Source organism: Microcaecilia unicolor, chromosome 9, assembly GCF_901765095.1.
Source record: "Microcaecilia unicolor chromosome 9, aMicUni1.1, whole genome shotgun sequence".
Taxonomy (NCBI): domain Eukaryota; kingdom Metazoa; phylum Chordata; class Amphibia; order Gymnophiona; family Siphonopidae; genus Microcaecilia; species Microcaecilia unicolor.
Genome location: NC_044039.1, coordinates 104,909,991 through 104,934,300, shown reverse-complemented (window position 1 = coordinate 104,934,300; position 24,310 = coordinate 104,909,991). Strand labels below are relative to the sequence as shown.

Sequence of the window (24,310 nt, the reverse complement as noted above, 5' to 3'; positions counted from 1 at the left end):
TCGGATGTTACCCTGGTCCACTTCACCAGGAATAGGGACAGTCTTCCCCCAATAACCGGCTGGATATGGACCAGGTCCCCATCATTGTGCGGACCTGGCTGCGGGCTGGTTTCTGTTGCCGGAAAGGAAGGCCCGCCTATCACCTCGAAAGGGCTGAGGCCTCTGAGAAGACCTTGCTCTCTGAAAAGAGGCCCCGCGACCTGGACGGTAACACCGTGTATCCCTAAACTTAGGTCTAGGTCCCGCCGGTTGTACAAACTTGGATCTGTCCTCCGGGAGGCGCTGGCCCTTAGAGTCACCGAGGTCCTTCACAATCTGTTCTAAGTCTGTCCCAAACAAAAGCTTTCCCCTAAAAGGAAGCCTTGCTAAAAGTGACTTAGAGGCCACATCTGCAGCCCAATGCCGCAACCACAGCCAGCGACCATAGGCGGTCGGTGGCCCAACTGTTTGGGGAGGCTAAAGGGGGGGGGGGGGTTAGGGGGTGGAGCTTAAATCCATAATTGTCTGATAACACACAGAAAAAATAAATAAAAATAAAAGTCACAATTAATACCGTTTATTAAATTTAGATATTAGATATGTATCATATGTCAAAGAATAAAGTGGTTGCTCAAAGCATATTCTAAGCACAATCGCTCAACTGCAAAACACTATGCACAACTTTGTGCAAAAACACACTCAGAACCTTACTGTATCATAAATATTACACTGGGCAGAACCTAATACACCAATATACCACCCATACAGAAAATGCAGACCGTCAACAATATGAAACAAGGGATCATATCATAAAAATTTTCATGTAGAGCCACAAAACACCCTAATTCATGTTTAATGTGGGATAAAATGCCATAAATAAGTAAATAAATATAAACTTTTAATCAGGGGCGTAGCCAGCCTTCCGTGGGAGAGGGGTCCGAGCCCGGGGGGAGGGGGCACATTTTAGCCCTCCCCCCGGCGCCGCCCCCCCACCGCCGACATTGCCGCCCCCCCCTCCCGCCGCGAACCCGCCGCCGCTGCAGCCTACCTTTACTTTTGCTGGCGGGGGATCCCACTCCCCGCCAGCCGACGTCTTCTTCTTAGTCGCTTCCCGCTCTTCAATTTGTTTGCTGACGTCCTGCACGTTGTACGTGCAGGACGTCAGACTCTGACGTCCTGCACGTATAATTACGTGCAGGACGTCAGCAAACAAATTGAAGTGCAGGAAGGACTGAGAAGACGTCGGCTGGCGGGGAGTGGGATCCCCCGCCAGCAAAAGTAAAGGTAGGCGGCGGCGGGGGCGGGTTCGCCGGGAGGGGGGTCCTGGGGTGAATCTGCGGGGGCCCCGGCCCCCTTAGGCCCCACGTAGCTACGCCACTGCTTTTAATGTTGAGCACCTGATTCTCAAAGTGGACATATTCCAAACACTATAATGAAAATAAAATGATCTTTTCTACCTTTGTTGTCTGGTTGTCCGATTCTGCTGCTATCTGTTCTCAGTGCAGGTCAGGAAGTCATCCTCGTTAAATATCTCCCTGGCAACCCAGCCAACCCCCCTCCCCCTGCTCTCCCAGCAGTAAGGTAAACAAACCATAAACCAATTTCTACAATTGGTTACACAAGGCTAGAGGGCTTTCACTCCAGCTCCTGCTGTGAGGATGGAGGTAAATCAACAATTTAAACCTCTCAGAGCACAGCAGGGGAGGCTTAGCCTGTCCAAGCCTCTTATACCGGGCGCCTATGCCAGCGACGCGTGGTGACTGCTAGGGAAACCTCCTTCACCGAAGCCCTCAAAAGATCATAAAGATCCGCGAGGAAGCTAAACCGGACTCGAAGGCCAGCAAAACAGCCACGAGATCTTCCAGAGAGGAGGCTTTCTGTACCCACGATAAGCATGCCGGCGCCGCATAGGAGCCACAAACTGAGGCCTGCAGGGAAAGGGCCGCTACTTCAAAGGACAGCTTCAAGAAAGTCTCCAACTTACGATCCTGAGGGTCCTTGAGCGCCGTGCCACCCTCCACAGGGAGAGTGGTTTTCTTAGTGATCGCTGTGATTAAGGAATCCACCGTAGGGATCTTCAGCAAGTCTAAGTCATGAGCAGGTAGCGCATAAAGATGCGACATAGCCCTAAGCAACCTTAAGCCCACTGTCTGGCGTATCCCACTGCGCCGAAATAAGGATCTCCATGGCCTCATGCACATGAAAGGAACGAGGTGGGCATTTGGTGCAAGACATAATAGAGGGCACCGGACCTGTTCCCCCTGATGATTCAGGGGGAAATGGCCAAAACCTCAAAACCCTAACAATCAGGGAGGGAAGCTCTTCCCTGCGAAAAAGGCGGGCAGCCGTCAGATCATCCCCCTCCTCAGAGGGCAGGGTGACCTCATCTGCCAAATCCAAAGAATCTGAGGCCGAGCCCGGAGACAAAACTGGTCCATCTGTGTGAGATAGTTCCTCGGGATCCAAAATTTCCACCCGCGGACATTTTGGCAGGAAAGACTGAGAGGCTGCAGCAACCGAAGTTTGCTGAGGAAGAGATGGGGCTGCCTGAAGAGAAGCTCCTGACTTCTTAAATAAAAAAGCATTGTGCATGAATAAAACAAAATCCGGGGAAAAAGGAACTGCAAGGGACTCCCCTGCTCCCTGTACATCGCTTCCCTCCATCGGAGCCTGTGCCACAGAAACGCGCTGCACCTCTTGTCTATCAATCGCCATGTGTGGAGCGAGTCGTGCCTTAGAGGAAAAAATGGCACCCGCCAATGCACGCTGCACTAACTACCCCACCGCCGAAACTATCCCCTGCGCTTCTGACTCACCGGACGCCTGAGGGGAACCCCCTTCACGCTGAACACCCGCTGTGGGCTGATGGCAGCAGGACTCACACTCCCCCGATGCTGCTCTCCGGCCCCCACACTGGGAGCAGTGCTTAGCCGCCTCAGAAGGCACTGACATGCTCCACAAACGCCTGCCCCAAAACTGACTCGGCAGAACGTCTAGTTCTTTCGTATGATTAAACAAAAATTAAGTCTCTTGCCTTTTTTTTTTTTTTTTTTAGTCAGGAGAGAAAGGAAACACCCAATCAGGCCAACAGCCCTGGGCGACGGAGGAAAGGTAGGGGGAGACCGGGAGAGACTTGGCACCATCAGGTGTACACCTCGTGGTGTGCTGGAGCCGGCTCGCAAGAGTCGGTTGTTAAATTTTTAAAGCTCTTGTGAGCCGGTTGTTCTGGCAGGCGAGCTGGCTCCTAGGGGCAGCGCAACCTGGCAGTACGTGAGGTAAGCATGGCAGGAGGGCACCACAAGCCACGCTTACCTCACCTCCCGCCGCTCTGGGGGTTTAAATCTTTGATTTACCTCCATCGCAGCAGCCACAGTCAAAGCCCATCTCTAGTCTTCCCTTCGTTCCCGTCAGTGTCCCGCCTTCTTCTGATGTCATTTCCTCTTTCCGCAAGGGCAGGACACTGACAAGAAACGAAGTGAAGGCTGGAGATGGGCTTTCACTGTAGCTGCTGTGACGGAGGTAAATCAAAGATTTAAACCCCCAGGGCAGCAGGAGCAAAAAGAGGGATGTTGGGGAAAGAAGAGGGCGGGCAGGTGGACATGGGAGCGGGAGGGCAGGGGAGAGAGAAGCATCGAAGCCATCGATAGATATGGATGGGAAGGCGGGGCCCAGGGAGATAGGAGAAATTGCTGGACATGGAGGAGAGGGGAGGGCAGGGGAGAGAGGAGAATTGCTGGATATGGATAGATAGATGGATGGAGGGCAGGGGAGAGGACAGTTGCTGGATATGGGTGGATGGAGGGGAGGACAGGGGAGAGGAAAGTTGCTGGACACAGATGGATGGAAAGGAGGGGAGAGGAGAGTTGCTGGACATGGGTGGATGGAGGGGGTGGCAGGGGAGAGAGGAGGGTTGCTGGACATGGGTGGAAGGAGGGGAGGGCAGGGGAGAGAGGAGAGTTTCAGGACATGGATGGAGGGGAGGGAAGACAGGAAGGAGATGCACATGGATGGAGGGGAAGGGAGAGAGAAGAAATGCTGGGCATGGATGGAGGGGAGGGAAGAGAGAGGAAGTGAGATGAACATGAATGGAGGGGAGAAAGGAGAAATGCTGGACATGGATGGAGGAGAGGGAAGGGAGAGAGAAGAAATGCTGGACATGGAGGGAAGAGAGAGGAGAAAAACTGCACATGTATGGAGAAAATAGGAAGAAGCTGGATCCACTGACAGTCAAGTATGCGGAGGACCATAAATGAAGAAGAAAGGAGGAAAGAAAAGAAATAAATGGAAAGGAAGCTCTAGAAACGGAGTCAAGGGAACAGATAGAGAGCAGCAGAATGAGATACTGGGCCAGCATGATCAGAAAAACAAAGTCACCAGACAACAAAGGTAGAAAAAATTATTTTCATTTTATTGTTTGGAATATGTCCACTTTGAGAATTTACAACTGCTATCATATTTTGCAGTGTATAGCAACGTGTTTCTTTCTGTTTTTCTGGTATTGTGCTGCATGGTTAATTTTTGAAGAATTTGAATAGGGGCTGTCTCTGTTCTGCATGTATGACTGCAAGGCCAAGTGTCTGAACAGGGATCTGTTTGTTAGGTTCTGAGAGTTTGATAACACATTGTTTTTCAGAGTTGGCAAGACTGTCTTGTTGAATAAAAGCATAAAAATGTTGAATAAAAGCATAAAAAAATTGGAGTGGAATGCTTCAAAAAAAACATGCAGAGCTAGCTGTTTCAACACTAAAATCTCCTGGGACATGATGGGGCCCACATTAGCCAGAGGCAGGCTCCAGAAAGTCTGTGGGATAGAAGGTAGGGGGGTAATAGAAAGCAGATGTTCTGCACATGATTAACAGTTTGTGGTATTCAGAGACTTGCACAGGGATGTTGTATAGTCAGATGCCAAAGAAAGCTATATAAGACCAATGAGAGATCTGTGCCTTTAAGCATTCTCTGACTGCTTTGTCTGAACATGCTTCCTGCATACCTCATAAAAGGTATGCAGTACAATTGTAAATAAACTTTTTATATTAAATCGTCTAGTCTTCTCTTCAAAGTGGCGAGCCAGCCAGGAGTAGGCCGCAAACGGAAAAGAGAAGGCGAGACGAAGGACAAATTAAGTGTTTGTTGTTAACGAAGTTTTTTACAGGATTTTGAGAGAGAGCAAGCGTTGTTTGCGCCTGATTACTATGTACCACGGATTTGGGAGTGATCAAACTATTGAAGTGGACATACAGGTGACGGACTCCTGGGCTTGCTAAAGAGAAATAAGAAGACGCGTAAGTAAGCTTACACTGTGGCCTTATTACTGGTATATTTGTTTAGTTTTGTAGTTTTCTGTTTTGTATATTTTCTTTGTTTAAGTGCATTAGTATATTTTTGTAGGTTGTGGCTCTATAGGAGAAATTGTAATAGTCAGAATAAAATGAAAGGGAAAGGGGCAGATAAGAAAGAAAAGCCTCCTGTATATGTATTTAGATTTAGATAGTTCAAAAAAATGCTCCCCTTTGCAGCATGTCATAGAATTATTCCCATTAGAAAAAAAACAGATTGAAAAAATACATGAGAAATGGGTCAAATATGAAGGAAAAGATTCTGTTTTGAGCTGGTCTCAGTATGGATCGTTTGATCGTCCAAAATTATTATCTCTCCTGAGCTATTTACAAGAAAATAAAAATAAAACTAGGCAGAAGAAAAGCTTAGAACAGCATCTTACAATTTGGAATTTATTTTTTGTAGCAGCAGATCTGTTTTATGCTGATGTAGATAGGGTACAACAAGAGGCAGAAATGTACAAAAGAAATAATCCTCCTCCTTATGATTCTGGCTGTAATACAAGGAGAGAGACTTTATGCCCTGTAAGGGATACAGGATGGGAGAAGGAACAAAAGCGCTCTGTGCCATGCGCTGGGTATTCGGCTCTTGATGACCCCCCCAGTGATTCAGAAAGTGAAAAGGGAGGGGATAATGAATTAGATGGGAGAGAACAGGCAACAGCAGGAACTCAATTAACTATTGGGGATTTTAAAGCTCTGTGTGCAGCATCGGGCATAGGAAATATTAAGGCTGCTCTTTCTGCAGCTCTGCATGTGATGTATCCAACCCCGATTGATTTTTCAGCCATAACAGCAAATAAATGGGACCCTCAAAACTGATTTTTCGGCACATTTGACAAAATGTATAAATTTGTATAAGGTTCAAACAGGGCAAGATGCAGATGTAGAAAAAAAAAAAATCAGCCTTTGGTTCAGCCTGAAGGTTGAGGAATGTCATCTGTTTTTGATTTCTCGGTGTTTGGCTGTTAAAGGTTAGAAAGGTCAGGAAGAACTGAAATTTTCTTTGTTCCTTTTAAAAGATTGTTTTAGATTAGATTTAAATAAGTTTGATTTTGTCTTATAAGGTGATCTCTGTTTATTTTAAAATATGTGTTATTCTGTTTCTAGTTCTCTATGTGGAATGTCTTTGCAATTTAACTTTGTTTGACTCTTTTTTAAGTGAGATTCCTGCAGTGTTAAGAGATCATCTGGCTTGAATTAGTCACAGTCCTTAGTTCTGTGTGTAGGGCTAATAGGTGATTTAAAATCTCTAATAACCTCTGAACAATATGATTTGTCAGCAATATGGTTACTATGCTTCAGAATGTTATCAGAATGCAGGAATGCCCCAAGTACAAATGCAGACGCAGCAAGGATTAATGCCACAAGTAGTAGGGATACCTGTGAGTGCCCCGCAGACTGCCTTACAGCAGCCGGCGATGCAATCACCGGGACCAGGAGCTGCAGTACAGAGACAGGGTACTGTAAATGCTTTTCCAACTTGGCAGAATACTCCAGACCAATGCTATTGACTGGAAGCAAACCCGTGTCAGGAAGAGGGAATGATTTTCAGGTTAGACACAAGGGAACCCTTTATTACATTGACAATTGGCAAATATGGAACTCCTGTGAGATTTTTGATAGATACAGGGGCGAGTACCTCTGTGTTGTGTGCAAAACCACAGGGAGTTAAACTTTCAAATCAGTATAGAACAACAGTGGGATTTACGGGGATAGAACAAAGAAAAAGGCTAACAGAACCCACTCTGGTGCGCATGGAATGCCAACCGCACGGTTCAAGGGAGGCTGTGGTACCCTTTTTAGTGGCACCTGATTGCCCAGTAAATTTGTGGGTAAAAGACATGGGAAATAGTTGGGCAGCTATGATTAATCAAAACAATGAAGTAAATGCACCAGTAGCTTTTTTGTCAGGCTCTTTTAATCATGTGGAAAAGGGAATGAAAGAAATACCAAAGTTACTGACAGCTATAGTGGCAGCAGTAGGTAAATGGAGAGCACAAATGCCTTTTGTTCCTATTGTAATACATACTAACCACACGATTAAAACGCTGTTGAGCCCTAGCCAAACAGCATTGACAGCCACTAGATTTGGAAAATATCAAGCAGTACTTTTAGGACAAGATATAAGAATAATACCATTAACTAAAGAACAGAGAAATAAGATAGATCTGCTTTTTCCTGTCGATCAAGAGGGTGAGATTGATACTATAGAAATCCCTACATTTCACTGTCTTACTTTTGAACCCTTATCTGATGGATTAATATGGTTTACAGATGGAGCTTGTGAAAGGACTGTTGCAGGCTTTGCCTGCGTGCAGGTAGATGAGAATCTAAGAAAGATAATGCAAGTACAATATAAAACCCCTCCTGATCAGACTGCACAGCATGCTGAACTTTTAGCCGTTATTACGGCCTTACAACACACTGATATGACTCAAAATGTCACTATATATACTGATAGTGGTTACGTTGCAAGTTCACTACAGTATCATATATTAAAATGGCAGCGTAGGGGATGATAACCAGTGCAGGTAAAAATCTACAACATTACACATATTGGAAATTGCTATTTGAAATTTTGGCAAGAAGGGAACGTGAAGGTAGAAAAACTGCAGTTGTGTGGACCCCGGCCCACACTGAAAAGCCAACCTTTGAGGCACTAGGTAATGCAATGGCTGATGCAGCAGCAACGGAGGTGGTTAAGCAAAGTGAAAAGATTTTGTATAATACTAGACAGACACAGGAAGGGCCACTTACGAATGTAGATAAGATTGAAATGTGGCAGCCAGAGGGACAGGAAAGTGAAAAATGGTTGAAGAGAGGATGTATGAAATTGGGAAGTGAATGGTTTAATGCAGAAGAAGGATTACCTTGTATGCCAATGAGCCAGGCGATTAAGGTATTGGCTGGTTGGCATGCAACCATGCATTGGAATAAGGAAACAATGAGACAACAGTTTGAACAAAGGTTTTGGACTTTGAAAATTGATAACTTGGTTCAACAGGTTGTGCAGAATTGCATGGTATGCAATATTAACATACCTAAGCGAGGTCCTAAAATATCGCCTGGGACACTTCCAATACCAGAAGGCACAGCAAAAGAATGGTATATCGATTTCACTGATATGATTGTTCCAGTGCAGGGAAAAAGGTATTTGTTAGTTTGGGTGGATGCTTTTTCAAGGTGGGTAGAAGCATTTCCATGTAAAAGGGAGACAGCACATGAAGTGGTACAATGCCTGGTAACTCATATTATGCCAAGACATGGGTGTCCATCTAGAATAATTTCTGATAACGGGACACATTTTAATAACAGTGTTTTGAAAGAAATGGCAACGATTATGGGTTTAACACACAGAAAAGTATCAGTGTATCGCCCCACCTCCAATGGTTTGGTGGAACGCTACAATGGTATTTTAAAAACTAAATTGAGAGTATTACTGAAGGCTTTAAACAAGGAAACAGCAGGTAAACCATATACCTGGCTTGATTTGTTACCATTAGCTTTGATGGTTATAAGGGCCCAACCTAATGGGCGTACTAAATTGACCCCATTCCAAATTCAGACAGGACGTCATTTCTTCCCGATGCAGACAGCAAGTACTGATAGCACAACTCAGTACTGGCAAAAGCTACAACCTATGTTGAACCTGACAAGTGATATGATCCGAACAAATGTAGCATCACAAGCAGGGACTACTAATGATGTTTGTGCTTTTAAAGTAGGTGACCTAGTGCTACGAAAGAACTTTACACATAAAACATGGAAGGATCCTGTGTATGTAGGGCCTTTTGCTATCACGGCCCTTACTCAGACCGCTGCCTGTCTGGAAGGTCATACTTCTTGGATACATTTAGCAGATATTCGACGAATTAATAACATTGAAATGGACAAAGAATAAACAAACATCATGTCCCTAAACATGATGGTATTGGACTGTTGTTGTTTGTTAATGGACAATGAACACATATGATAATAGACTTGTTACAGTGGCCAAGATGTTGAATTTGACTGATTGTATCATATGTGCCCACTGACTGACATCATCCTTGTCCTTGCCAACTATGATATATGGGACTACAATGATAAAATCATGTCTGTTATCCCAATAATACCTGTGTAAGAGATGATGAAAACCTTCATTGGACAAATGAGACTATTTATAAGCAAGCCTTGCTTATGGACAAGTACCCACAGACATCATGTTGGTGTCTGATTAATAGTATGACAACTGAACACATTCCCCCGATACAGTGCACTTACACGCAGAATGTTGTAACAACTGATTCAATGAATGTTATGCTTTTAATTTGTGTAATTTTTAATGCCACATTAACTAATGCAATTGGGCATTATCCTTATAATTGTTCTTATATGAAACATAAGAATGACAGTGTACTTCCCTTGTGATGAAACTCACTGTCTGTATTCAAAAGAATTATAAATTTTGTACCCTAGTACAATTGAATCTGTTTAATGCAACATGTATTAGCATGTTTGCAAAGATGTGCCAGGATGTTTTTAAAATAACAATGATAACTGAAATTCAGAATAAATAGAACTTTAATATGTCAGCCAAAAATATTGAAAAAGCGTGCAGAAACTGAATGCCACAAACAAGGGGGGAGGAGATTTAGAAAGGAGGTAAGAAAACAGACTGGAGCTGAAACAGATGTGTTGAGGCCTGGAATATCAGTCCTCAAAGGGAGGATGTTGAATAAAAGCATAAAAATGTTGAATAAAAGCATAAAAAAATTGGAGTGGAATGCTTCAAAAAAAACATGCAGAGCTAGCTGTTTCAACACTAAAATCTCCTGGGACATGATGGGGCCCACATTAGCCAGAGGCAGGCTCCAGAAAGTCTGTGGGATAGAAGGTAGGGGGGTAATAGAAAGCAGATGTTCTGCACATGATTAACAGTTTGTGGTATTCAGAGACTTGCACAGGGATGTTGTATAGTCAGATGCCAAAGAAAGCTATATAAGACCAATGAGAGATCTGTGCCTTTAAGCATTCTCTGACTGCTTTGTCTGAACATGCTTCCTGCATACCTCATAAAAGGTATGCAGTACAATTGTAAATAAACTTTTTATATTAAATCGTCTAGTCTTCTCTTCAGTCTGTTCTCCTAATTCCTGGTCTGTATGCTAATTTGGTTTGTGTTATTTTGGGTATACTGCAGAGATTTGTTTTTTTCCTGGTAAAGGGCTTCTAAAACAGACATCATGTTATGAGAATCAGTTTCTCAATGTTAAAAGTTTTATTTATTTACTTATTTATGGCATTTTAGCCCACATTAAACATGAATTAGATTGGAACCTAGGAGCATTTAATTTTTTTTTCCTAGATAGAATAATGCATTGCAGTGGCATACCTAGGGTAGTTGACACCCGGGGCCGGTCATTTTTTAACACCCCCCCCCCCCCAAATCCAGTATTAGGCATGCCGAGAATACAAAACACTCAGGACCTATAGAGCAATTCTACCATACCATAAGCAGTCATTTCTACGAGTCACACAAGGAAAAGGAAAGCATCTTAAACACTACAGTGAGCACTAGAACATCAATTCACCTATTGTAAAACGAAACCAGACAGAATAGTACAGATCGTAGATCCTGCACAGTCAATGCCAACTGAAAGCCATGTCTTTTTCACAAACACAGATACACCCTAATCCACTATAGAATAAGTAATCATAAACTTTCTAATTAGACAAAATTAAACTGAACCCCAATGCCAGACTCTGCATACAATGCAACACCACAGAAACAGAAACTGTCCCCTAGTACTGTGCAAAATATAAAGACAGCAGATGTAAATTTGAAAAAAAAAACCTAACAAGTACCAATCACCACTTTACAAATTAACAAATAGAAATAAAACAAATATAGAAAGTAAAATAATACCATTTTATTGGACTAATACATTTAGCTTTCAGAGGCCAAAACCTCCGTCCTCGGGTCAGTACAGTATAGTGCTGTTACAGTATCCTATCCTGACCTGAGGAAGGGGTTTTTGTTCTCCCCCACCCCAGTCCCCTTCTCTCCTCTGAACACCCCCATCCCAGTCCCCTTCTCTCCTCCCCTTCTCCCCTCTGAGATCCCCACCCCAGTCCCCTTCTCCCCTCTGAGACCCCCACCCCAGTCCCCTTCTCCCCTCCGAACACCCCCACCCCAGTCCCCTTCTCCCCTCCCCTGTCTGAGACCCCCACCCCAGTCCCCTTCTCCCCTCTGAACACCCCCACCCCAGTCCCCTTCTCCCCTCTCCTTCCCTTCTCCCCTCTGAGATCCCCACCCCAGTCCCCTTCTCCCCTCCCCCTCCCCTGTCTGAGATCCCCACCCCAGTCCCCTTCTCCCCTCTGAACACCCCCACCCCAGTCCCCTTCTCCCCTCTCCTTCCCTTCTCCCCTCTGAGATCCCCACCCCAGTCCCCTTCTCCCCTCTGAACACCCCCACCCGAGTCCCTTTCGCCTCTCTCCTTCCCCACCTCAGTCCCGTTAAAACCGGTGAAGCAGCGTCGCAGGCAGCACCTCGTGCCCTGCTTGTAAAAAAAAAAAATCAAATCTCCTTCCTTCTCCTCGTCTTGACGTCTTGACGTCGACTCGGGCCTTCCAATCAAATTGATTGGAAGGCCTGAGTCGACGTCAAGACGAGGAGGAGAAGGAGGAAGGAGATTTGATTTTTTTTTTACAAGCAGGGCACGAGGCGCTGCCTGCGACGCTGCTTCGCCGTTTTTTTAAATGTGCGGCGCCGCGGGAACGGCCACGGGAGGCGGCGGGAGTGGAGCACCCCCCACCCACTGGCACCCGGGGCGGACCGCGCCCACCGCCCCCCCCTTGGTACGCCACTGATGCATTGCCGCCCCCCCCACCCCAGGCTCTCTCCCCGGCTATAGCCAGCTCTGCAATTTGTGGGGGAGGGGGCGCAGAGGTGGACGGGTGGGCGCAGAGGTGGACCGGGGAGAGAGCCTGTTAAACATTTACCAGCACACCACTGTCACCACAAGCTGCAAACAGCCACTCAACCCCTGTCTGTGCTAAACTAGGCCCAAAGGACACCAGTAGCCAGATCAAACCAAAGCTGCACAGAGATGTCCCTCCACCTGCTAGATAGAATACTGAGGTTCAGCTGGCTGCACAGGTCCACATATAGCAAACCTCGGAGGTTCTCTCTATCTCCACCTGCTGATAGAGGGACACAACCCACAAGTCTCTGGATTGATCTGTGGGACGCCATGGAATATGCCGCTTAACTTTCACCAAATAGAGCAGTTTACAATTTAAAAATTCAAAAACAAAATAAAAGTAGAAAAAAAAACATAAAGCAGGAATTCCATTAGTATAATAGGAAAATCCGAAAAAGAGAAAAAAAAACTCCATCCATCCTAAGAACTATTCTCGACAAAGAATATATATCCTTCATCCTAAATCTTGTGTCCTGCAGAAAGCTAATACGTTCTGTTAATATATCCGATTAATAGATTCTAATTCAACATTAAAATCCTGTTAAAAAATAAGGTTTTTACCATAACTTTAAACTTATTAAAATTTGCTTTAGCCCATACAGAATGTGAAAGATTATTCCACAAAGAAGGTGCTGCACAGAAAAAAGTCTTAGATTGTGTAGATATTCATCTAACTATAGTCAGATTTGGCTCTTTTCAAATTTGACGTTCCCCTCCTAGAATTTACACACAATGGGGTCCTTTTACTAAGGTGTGCTGAAAAATGGCCTGCGGTAGTGTAGGTGCGCGTTTTGGGTGCATGCAGAATCATTTTTCAGCGCACCTGCAAAAAATGCCTTTTTAAAATTTTTGCCGAAAATGGACGTGCGGCAAAATGAAAATTGTCGTGCGTCCATTTTGGGTCTGAGACCTTACCGCCAGCCATTTACCTAGCAGTAAAGTCTCACATGGTAACCTTAATGACAAATGTCACTTGGCGCACGTCCAAAAATAAAAAAAAATTTCAGACATGCCAAATGTGGTAGCCAGGCATTAACTCCATTTTGGCACACTTTGGGTGCACGTAGACGCTTACACAGCTTAGTAAAAGGGCCCCTATGCCACTTATGTGCACTCTTACAGAATAGCATTTAGGTGTTTTGTTTTCACCTGATCATGCAAGTACACAGTTGCCCCCCAAAGTGACAGTATTCTGTACAATTGTACACTCAAGAATTTTTCCTATAGTGACTGAATGAAAGCAAATAGCCTCTAATATTTCAACAAGGCTGAATTCCTAAATTTAGGCATCTAGGGGTCAATATTTTGCCGCCAGCGTTATTCCTGGATATTCAATGCACGACCATGTCCAGGCTTCAGCATTGAATATCTGGTTTATGTGGCAACGGCTATCACATGACCAGTTAAGTCAATAAGATCCAAGAAAACAGGTAGGCAGGTAGGTGGTGACTCATGGGATAAAAAAGTAATCAATAGAAATAAAAGAAAATAAAACATAGAAAAGAAAATTAGATAATACCTTTTTTATTGGACTAACAATACAATTTTTGATTAGCTTTCGATGGTAGCCCTTCTTCATCAGATCAGAAATAAGCAAATGTTGATAAATATAAGTGAAATATAAGTGAAACATCAAAGCATTTCAGTGACAGTCTCACAGGTTGAGGATGGAGTGGATTGGGTGAGAGACAGGGAGAGCCGGGAGGAAGAGGGACAGGGAGATATGCGTGGTAATGAGGGTGACAAAGCAGTAGAATTTTATGGTTTATAATGGGCTAGAAAATCCAGATCTTTGTTAAGTCCTATCTGGTGGGTGTCAAAATATTTAATCTTTTATATTTTTCCACGTTTAAAAGCTGTCCTTAATCTTTTATTGTCAAATGCAGGCATTGTTTGTAATATCAGCCAATATTTTCTTAAAATCTTAAGGACAGCTTTTAAACGTGGAAAAAAGAAAATCGCCAAAAAGATCTTTCATAAATAGATTAATTTATTCACCACAAAAGTTTAAAACAGTCTTAAGCCCAACGCAGCTGTGTTTTGCCCTCTTAAAGGGCTGTGTCAGGGGCTTGATATACAGTACAAACAATTCCACCTAATGGACTAAAACAGCTCCTCTCTTGAGAAACAGCAACAGAGAGGAGCTGTTTTAGGCCTAGATGCACTAAACGTTTTTCATCGTTAAATGAGCCCTCAAGGAAGAATTTCCTATCCTTTCCATGCACTAAAGCCTATTTTCTGAGAACAGTAGCAGCTAACGAAAACTGAATGCAGATGAGCAATTCTTCTACAAATCCCATTGAAATGACATGCACTAACCTTTTCCGATTCGTTTAACGCAGGAGAACACCGTGAAATCTAACGGGAGTCTGTACCTCTCGTTAGGGCTGTCTGTCTGCTAGAAGTTAACAAAATCCAATAAAAAAAATAACTGGGGGGGGCGAAAACGCGTCAGGGGCGTCCTTTATTGACGCCCCAGGTCGCCGCTGCTCCCCTCTCCCTCAGCACCAAAAAGAAAAAAAAAAAAAAGGATCGGGAGGGGGCAAAGGCACTCGTCATGAGCGTCCTGTATGGACGCCTTGACCCCCCCCCCCCCGCTGCTCCCCGCTTCCCCCCCCCCCCCCCACACACGAAAAATCTCCAATTTTAGCAGCCCCGGGCCGGCCCTCCTCTCTTCCTGTATTCTCCCACACTAGCTCCGCCTCCTGCCATGCTCCGGTCCCGTGCCCCGCCCCCGCCGCCCCCACTTTGGTCGTGGCTGCCGCTCCTCCCCGTCCAACGACCCCCCCCTTTGCCTTACCAGCCCGTGCAGCGCCTGTCACCTCTGCTGCACGGGCAAGAACAGCTGATCGGCGAGTCAGAAGGCCTCCTCAGACGTCCCTTCTTTCTTCCTGGGCCCGCCCTCCTCTGACGTAGGTAAACTACGTAGGGACGAGTGCCTTTGCCCCCTCCCGAAACACACGTGTTTGTGGGGGGGTTTTTTTTGGTTTGACAGCTGGCCTTTGTGGCACGCGCAGAGCAGCCAGCATAACGCTTGGGCTGCTCTGCGCATGCTTTAGGCGCTGATTAACAACGGGTTTAACGATTCTGTGATACATCCTACTTTGCAATACCGATCCGAACATTTCTGGAGTGTTTTGGTAGTGCATGCCTCGTTTTTTAAAAATCGTTAAGCACTTTTACGATTCTTATTTTTTAACGTTTGGTTGATGCATCTGGGCCTTAGTCCTTATGTGGAATTGTTTGCACAGCACCACTGGGTGGTATATCAAGCCCCTGATACAGCCATGTAGGAGGGCGAAACATGGACGTGTCGGGCTTATGACTGTTTTAAACTTCTGTGGTGAATAAATTCATCTTCTTATGAAAGATTTTTTTGGCGATTTGCTTCTTTTTTATCCCCCGTTATGTCAATATTCAGAACTTAACCGGCCATGGTTTTCCACATAAAAATAGGACTGCATTTTAGGGATCCTAAATATTGGCACTTAACTAGCCAAGTGCTGACTCTGCCCCTGGAAAGCCCCCAAAATCGATGGCTTTCAATTAGGTGCTAACTGCTCATTTTCAGCAGTGAAAATCGGTTAAGTGCCACTGAAAATTAGCAGGTAGCCCCAAACAAGCAATTTAACCTGTCAGTGGCCGTTTCTGGCCAGTTAAATCATTTTGAATATCAACCAGCTAGTGTAGATCTCTATATTTGTCCTTTATTTTCAGCCAAATGTAGGAGCCTAAGGAGATCATTTCCATATAGATTTGTAAATAGTAACTTTATAAAGCTTCTATTTTGCATCTGTATATCCCCTGGGATGGACAGATTTTAAGGGGGTATGGTTTGGGTGGTATCTAAAATAGATGTATTTCCCATTTTATAATGCGAACAGATGTCTATTTAAATAAATAGCCCCATCAGCTTTTGCAGCTGTCCTGAGTTCTTCAGAACTAACTTCTTTAGGAGCAGATGTAAAACAAAATAACCCTCCTGATCCCTCCACTATGACACAAGAAGATCCCTCCCACTCTCCCCGGATAGTCTTTGATATCATCTCTTATACTCAAAGTTCCTTGCACCCTGCCAGATTCTCCCAGCTCTTACCAGGGGGTCTCCTTGGTGTCTACTGGGAGGGAGGTGTGTCACTGGAGGCACCTGCCCCATCAGTGCACAGGTTCTAAATAATGTTTCTGACCTCTTAGGGGTCAGATGCATCATTATTTAACTTGTGTTGTACAAAAAAAGTGTGTGTTAAGAGCAAATAGCACACAATTTTGCCATTTAACTCATATAATTTGGCAAAATCATGTGTTATTCCCTTAGCACATGTTAGTAATTATAGCCCTAAATTGGATCATTCAATGCATGGTCCCAAATTTATACAAATAGATACCCATATAAAGTTAGGGCTGCTGTTTATGGAGTGCAGGAGTGGCCTAGGTGTTAGAGCAGCAGGCTGTGAACCAGTGAGACCAGGGTTCAAATCACATTAACACTTGTGGCATTGGGTAAGCCATCTAATGACCCATTGCCTCAAACACAAACTTAGGGGTCCTTTTACAAAGCGATGGTAAAACATGGCCTTAGTGCACCATTACATGGGTCTTTCCAACGCGCTAAGGCCATTTTTACCACAGTCAGGAAATGACTGACATTCAATTTTCCCAATTAATAGCCATGTGCTAATGTCACTATTAGCATGAAGGATCATACCAGATATACTTTCACCTTCTGTCAGCTGTTGTTTAATCACTGACCTCAGCGATGCCACTCACTGAATAAAACTTCAAATCAGTAAGCTTTACGCATTCACCTCCTCATTGGTCTGTGATATATTTTCTGATTTTACGTTTTTCTTTTCTTTTCTCTATTTTAATATCCACATTTTATCATTATCTCTATTCACAACTGTACATTTAAACTAAAGTACTCATCTTTAGATGAATATGAAGACTCTCTATCAGGGATTCTGCATGGCATTCAGCCGTTAACAAAAATTTGTGTGTGAGTCCTTCCGCACTCATTTTGAAGGTGGTAAGGTATCATGTGCTAATCCTGTGCTAATCAGTTAATATAGCGGTGCTAACTGATTTCACGTTTTCACGCCCACTCTCCACCTCCAGTCATGCCCCCTCCAACAACAATTCAGGAACTTTTTTAGGGCATGGTTTGCACATGCTTATTGGGATTTTATGCATCCCACATTAAGCTCTTTTGAGCTGTGATAAGTGTACATTAGCGCTTACTACAGCTTAATAAAAGGAACCCTTAGATTGTAAGACCTCTGGGAACAGGGAAATATCTGCTGTACCTGAATGTAACTTAACTTGAACTCTACCACTGGCAAGACATGCACTAATACTAAAAATAATTAGGTAAAATCCACTTATATAGATAACGCTGCATCTTTCCAGGGGAATTTAGGCCCCATCCTCAGAATACTCCTGACCTCTCCTCAAGTTATATGGATATCAGTGGCATAGCCACAGGGCTTTTTTTGAGGGGGTACTTGGGGGTACTGAGTACTGGCACCTTTTCCATTGTCTCCTAAAATTGACCCATGGAACCCAAATTTTAATGATAGAGCTCAGACTCTACGCACCAATTCTGCCTTGTCATAGATTCTGTGACTGGTTGCAGGGTGCCTGGCTATTATGGGGTGGGTCCCTCAGTGATTACCCCACCCCTGAAGGGTGGCCTAGCATTTGAGTACCGGCACCTTTTTTACTACAAAAAACACACTGCATAGCCAGACCTACTATTTCATGTGCTGATGGTTAAATGCCATTTAAAGTACAGCAGCAAGGAAAGAATGATATTTTCTCTAGGCAATCCAATGATCATCATGAAAGAAATTTCATGTTTTTCAGTTGCTATCATTTCTGCCAGACCTGTTGCCAAATTTCTCATCCTGGTCTCTGTATTCTAAGGATTCACATTCATGATGGTGCCCTATGATCTGATTTGTTGCTTTACATATTGAGCAAGAAAATAGGAAAGATTTTTACCTGTAGGTGGGAGCACCGTTGCTTTTGGTTTTCCTGATGCTGCCAGAGCTCTTGTCTTGATCTCTGAGGACATAATATTGAAAAGAATAAAAATACTGTCTTCCTAATAAAAACATGGAAGTGTGATTATGCAACACACAAGAAAATGTAGTACAACCCTTTCTAGTGAATGTCCTCCACTACTACTGCAAATACTACTAGCACTACTAATCATTGCTATAGCCCTGCTAGATAAATGCAGCACTGAACACATACACATAAGAGCCAACCCCTTCTCAACAGAGCTTACGATCTATTCAAAACAGACATGACAAATTAGAGATCAGGGAGTTCTATTTATTATTGTGAAAGTTTAAAAACAATTTCTCATATATACTTGTCTATAAGTCGAGAAATTTTAGCTTTAAAATGCATCGGGAAAACCAGGGTTGTCTTATCTATGGGTAATTCCCAATAGTACTAAGAAAATTAATCCCTCCCCCCACCCTTGTAGGTGGCATGATCTGGAATCTCTCCCTCCACTTCCATCCCTCTGCCAGCATTTGGTTTGGCATCTCAGTTCCCTCTGATCTGTCCTGCCCATGCAGAAACAGGAAGTTGAGTCGGGTGGGGGGGGGGGGGGGACAAGTCAGAGGGAGTGCTCTGGAACAGACTACAGGCGGCCTAGGTGTATCACTGGACTGCCACTGCTCTATGGAAGAGAGGGTTGAAGATATATGGCGGGTGGGCAGGCAGGGCAGGCATGGGAGGGAGGTAGACCAATGGAAAAAAACCTGATAGCTATGTGAGAAGCCAGAGAAGCAAAAGTGCTGCAGGGGAGGGGTAATACAGAAGTACCATATATGCTGGATTTATGTGCATGGGGCTTAGAGAGGAATGGGCAGTGAAAAAAAGAGACATGCATGGATATATGTGTGGGAGCAGCAGAGATATATATATATATATAGTGGCTGTGTGTGTGTGTGGGGGGGGGGGTCAGCAGAAAGATATACTGGGTGTATATAAGGGGGTATTCTGACTGTATGTGCTGAAAAAAAAACAGGACATTGTAAGAGCAAAGCAAGCACTGTGAGCACTATGCCCAGCCGTCCACGTACCTATATGGAAACATATATGGAGTGGCATTTTCAATATGATGTCTAAGTCCAATTTTAGACATTTTGCATAAAACGTCCAAAATCCGAATAGGAGAGAAGTTTATTTTCAAAAATATCTAACTTTTTTTTCAGAAATACTGTTTTGAACAAGGTTTTGTGATTTGGATGTTTTGTTTTTTGGCTCATTTTCAAAAAAACAAATAGGTGCTAAATATAGAGATTCATGCCATTGGGATATAGGAGGAGCCAGCATTTTTACTAGACTGGTTCCCCAGACATCCCAGAAAAGCAATGGGGCACCCTAGAGGGCACCTCTGTGCACTTCATAAAAATGCTCCCAGGTACACATCTCACCTTTGCTCCCTTATCTTGTCTCCTGAGCCCTCCAAAACCCACTGTCTCCCACTGCAATAGCCCTTATGGGTGAACCTGTATGTGGGAACAGTAGGGTTTTGGTGACCTTGGGAGGGGTCACAGTTTCCACCACAAGTGTGACAGGTAGAGGGAGATAGGACCACTACACTACCCCAGGGACCTGCATGATGGTCTAATAGACCTGACTTTAGCATCTGCAACCGTCATAGAGGCTGGTAAGTCATATTTTTATTCACATTTTGGGGGGTGAGAGGGGGGTCACCCCTAATTCTCACCAGTGATCATCTGGTCATTTAGGGCACTTTTTTGTGCCTTATTCATTTTGAAAACAGGTCTAGACCAAATTGTCTTGGTTTCATTATGGCTGTAAAATATCCAAGTGTTAGGCACGCCTTAATACCAGCTTTAAAATGCCCCCAACATGCCACCTTGTGCTTTGGATGCATTTCTGACGGACTTCATAGAAAAACATCTAAAAATAGGTTTTGAAAATACTGATTTGGATGTTTTTGCGAGAAAAACATGCAAATGCTGCTTTATGCCACTTTTTAATTTATTTATTTAATTTATTTATTTGTACTTGTATCCCACAATTATCCAAAAACAAGTTTCAGTTCAATATAAGTACATAAGTAATGCCATGCTGGGAAAAGACCAAAGGTCCATCGAGCCCAGCATCCTGTCCACGACAGCGGCCAATCCAGGCCAAGGGCTTACATTTAAAAGTTGTTAGAGATTACACTGATTCAATTACATTTACAGTATTGTATGGTGCTGTGTTTTATAGTGGTTGGCAAGATAACTATTAGTGTGTATGGAATAGTCATTGGGTTTCTTGAGAAGATATGTCTTAGTTCTTTTCTTAACTAAAAAGATGCATTATAGTTAGAGGTTGTATTGTGTATTGTTCCAGAATGATTAGAATTTCCTGAAGAGGTAGGTCTTTAGGTCTTTTCTGAACTGGAGGTAGGTCGTGATGATTCTTATGACTATGGGAATTGAGTTCCACCATTTTCAGCCCAGGTAGCCAAATTCCGCTGTGCAGGTGGACTTGTATAGTACATTTTTGCAGTTGGGCAGGTGAAGTAGTAGGTAACCTCTGGTTCCTGGGTTTGCATTTCTTGCTGATAGTTTGATCATGTCTAGCATGTAGTCCAGTGACATGCCAAACAGTATTTTGAAGATGATTGTGCTGGTTTGGAAAAATCATCTGGATCTGATTGGGAGCCAATATAGCATTATGAATAGAGTGGTTGCTCTATCATATTTCAACTTTTTGAATATCAATTTCGCTGCTATGATTTGGATGGTCTGCAATGATCTTAGTAGGTTTTGTTTGCAGCCTACATATGCTGCATTACAGTAGTCTAGTTGGGACAATATCAGCATCTGTACTATAAGATGGAATGACTGTCTGGGGAAATAGTCTGATTTTTCTCAGTTTCCAGAGTGTTTTGAAGTTTTTTGATATGATTGCAGCTACTTGGTTTTCGAGGATCAGATGTTTGTCAAGAATGATTCCTATTATTTTTGTGTTTTGATTGTGTAAGATTGTTGATCTACTATGAGGTTTTGGTAAGTAGTGGGATTGTGCTGGCTGGATAAAACCAGGAGTTTGGTTTTGTCTCAGTGCAGTTTAAGTTTGACAGTTGTGGCCCAATTTTTCCATGAGGTCAAGTCCTTTTTATGGCCTTATCCGTGTACTGTTGTTGAAAAGTATGTAGATGGTAACATCATCTGCATATATGAATGGGTTTAAACCCATTTTTTTCTAGTTGCTTGCCAACTGGAGCCATCAGGACATTGAATAATATTGATGATATTGGGGAACCCTGAGGGACCCCACATTCAGGATCCAGGAGGCTGAAAATTCATTGGACATCTTGACCAGGTAGGATCTATTTCTTAGAAAACCGTTGAACCAGACTGCTACTGCTCCAGTTATTCCTATGTTGTCGAGCAGGGTCATTAGTTTTGTGTGATCTACTAGGTCGAAGGTGCTTGACATATCAAATTTTAGTAGGACTGGCCTTGGCTTTTCTTCTGAATTCTGTGATCAGGGTGGTTATGACTCTTTCAGTGGTATAGCATGGTCTGATTGAGAGCTGTGAAGGATTGAGTAGTGCCTTAGGTATTCCATTAATTGTTGTGCTACTAGTCCTTCCATTGTTTTTGTCAGGAGTGGTATTGATGCCACTGGTCTGTAATTAGTGAGTTCACTGATCTTTCTGGTGGTCTTTAAGGACTGGAGTGAGTATGATGTTGCCCTTGTCAGAAGGGAAATGACCTTTCGAGAACATGTATTCTATGTGTTCAGTTAAGAGTTTGATGAATCAATCTGGTGGGTTTTCCATCATGTAGTTTGGGCAGCTGTCTAGTAGGCCGTATTTTTTTCAGTAGTGCTTTAACTGAGTTGGTTGTTGGTATCTTAAAGGAGGTCCAGATTCTGTCTTTCTTGATGTGGTCCTCATTGATTTCACATTCGTGTACGAAATCTATGAGTGTTGTTTGTGTTGCAGCTAGGTGTGATCTTGTTTTTATTATTTTTTCTTCCAAATATTGTGTGAGCTCATCTGCTATTGGTGGTTTTTCATTTGACATTAGCAGAGCTTGTGTGTTCAGTACATTTTTCATTGGTTTATATATTTTTTATGTTTATCTGTTCTGAGCGCACATATGTTCTATATTATTCTGCTTTGGCTCTTTTTATGGTGTGTTTATACTTGCTTAGGGCTTTCCTCCATGTGGTTTTGTTCATGTCTGATTTGTTTTGGGACCATTTTCTTTCCAGTTTCCTGCAGAGTTTTTCCATCACTAATAGTTCCTCATTGAACCAGGGGCACAGTGGTTCTTTCCTCTTTAGTTTTCATTTTGAGTGGTGCTGTTTTGTTTAGTGTGTTTCCACTTAGTTCATCCCAGTTTCTCATGAAGTGAAAGTTAGTAGGTATTATGTTTGTGTAGTCATTCATCACTGTTGACCAGAAGCTATGGTTATCCACCTTTCCTCTGGTTAGGGCAGTATGTGATGTCCTTGGTTCTCTGTTTTTGCTGTTCTCTTTCCACTGACGTGTGAAGGTGAGTTTGTTATGGTCTGACCATGGTACCTCTGCCCAGTTATTATTCTCTATTATATGGCTGTTATCGGCTAAGAGTCTGTAAGCTATTATGTCTAATTGGTGACCTTTTACATGAAATGAGGTGGCTGGTGCCTTTTTGAAGTTCCATTAGTTCAGGAAGTTTTTTAGAAACCTGGTGTTGGTGTCATGTTGCTTGTCTAGGTGTAGATTGATATCATCTAGTAGCAGGACATAAGTACATAAGTATTGCCACACTGGGACAGACCAAACGTCCATCAAGCCCAGTATCCTGTTTCCAACAGTGGCCAATCCAGGTCACAAGTACCTGGCAAGATCCCAGAAAAGCTCAATACATTTTATGATGCTTATCCCAGTAATAAGCAGTGGCTTTTCCCAAGTCAATTTAATAATGGTCTATGGACTTTTCCTTTAGGAAGCCGTCCAGACCCTTTTAAAACCCCGCTATGCTAACCACCTTTACCACATTCTCTGGCAACGAAGACCAGAGTTTAATTACACGTTGAGTGAAGAAACATTTTCTCCGATTCATTTTACTACTTTGTAACTTCATCGCGTGCCCCCTAGTCCTAGTATTTTTGAAAAGAGTAAACAAACGATTCACATCTACCCGTTCCACTCCACTCATTATTTTATAGACCTCTATCATATCTCCCCTCAGCCGTCTCTTCTCCAAGCTGAAGAGTCCTAGACACTTCAGCCTTTCCTCATAGGGAAGTCATCCCATCCCCTTTATCATTTTTATCGCCCTTCTCTGTATCTTTTCTAAATCTAGTCTTATCTTTTTTGAGATAAGTTTGTGCATATATTTGATATGAAGTCCATGAAGTTGTCTTGGGCGCTTGACCATCTTCCAAGTGGGTAGTAGAAAAGTATACCACACAACTGATCAGTTAATGTTGAGTCTGTAATTTTGCCATGATTTCAATCACAGGGGATATATGTTCAGCTATGGTTTCTACTGTAAAGAAGGATTTTTAGATGTTTTTCTCTTTTGAAAATGAACCCCATGGTCTCATAAATACATGGCACTATCCAGCATTTACAACCTGATTACAAGATGCAAACTCAGACATTTCATCTATAAAGCCTCTAGAACAATGCAGAGACATCAAATCTAATAGAAGCACAACAACTCTTGTTTACTGTACTTGGAAGCTGCTGATAAGATCACAATGTTCCAGGACAATCAGGCTATTATCAGAATGCACGTCATTACAGGTCTCATGGAGACACTGTGGCTGGTCAAGATGTACTTGTTTATGTTCTCCAAGGACAGAAAATATTTCAGCAGTACAGCTACAGTTTCTGATTTCTCTATAAAAAGGAGCTCTTATCAGAGATAGAGGCTGGTGTGTCAACATCCCATCCGAGAGGCAAGATCTGCGTTGGACCAGACAGACATCTTAATTTATTTATTTATTTATTATTTATTTATTTATTTATTTATTATTATTTCA

General features: G+C 43.3%; 1 protein-coding gene across 1 annotated transcript in view; it reads right to left on the bottom strand.

Moving 5' to 3' along the window:
- Positions 1 to 24,310, bottom strand: part of COCH (cochlin) — a 166,977-nt gene that overhangs the window by 42,653 nt on the left and 100,014 nt on the right. The window contains exon 8 of the mRNA XM_030213687.1: positions 18,284 to 18,346. Within this exon, the coding sequence (XP_030069547.1) occupies positions 18,284 to 18,346 (63 nt within the window). The remainder of the gene's footprint in view (positions 1 to 18,283; positions 18,347 to 24,310) is intronic.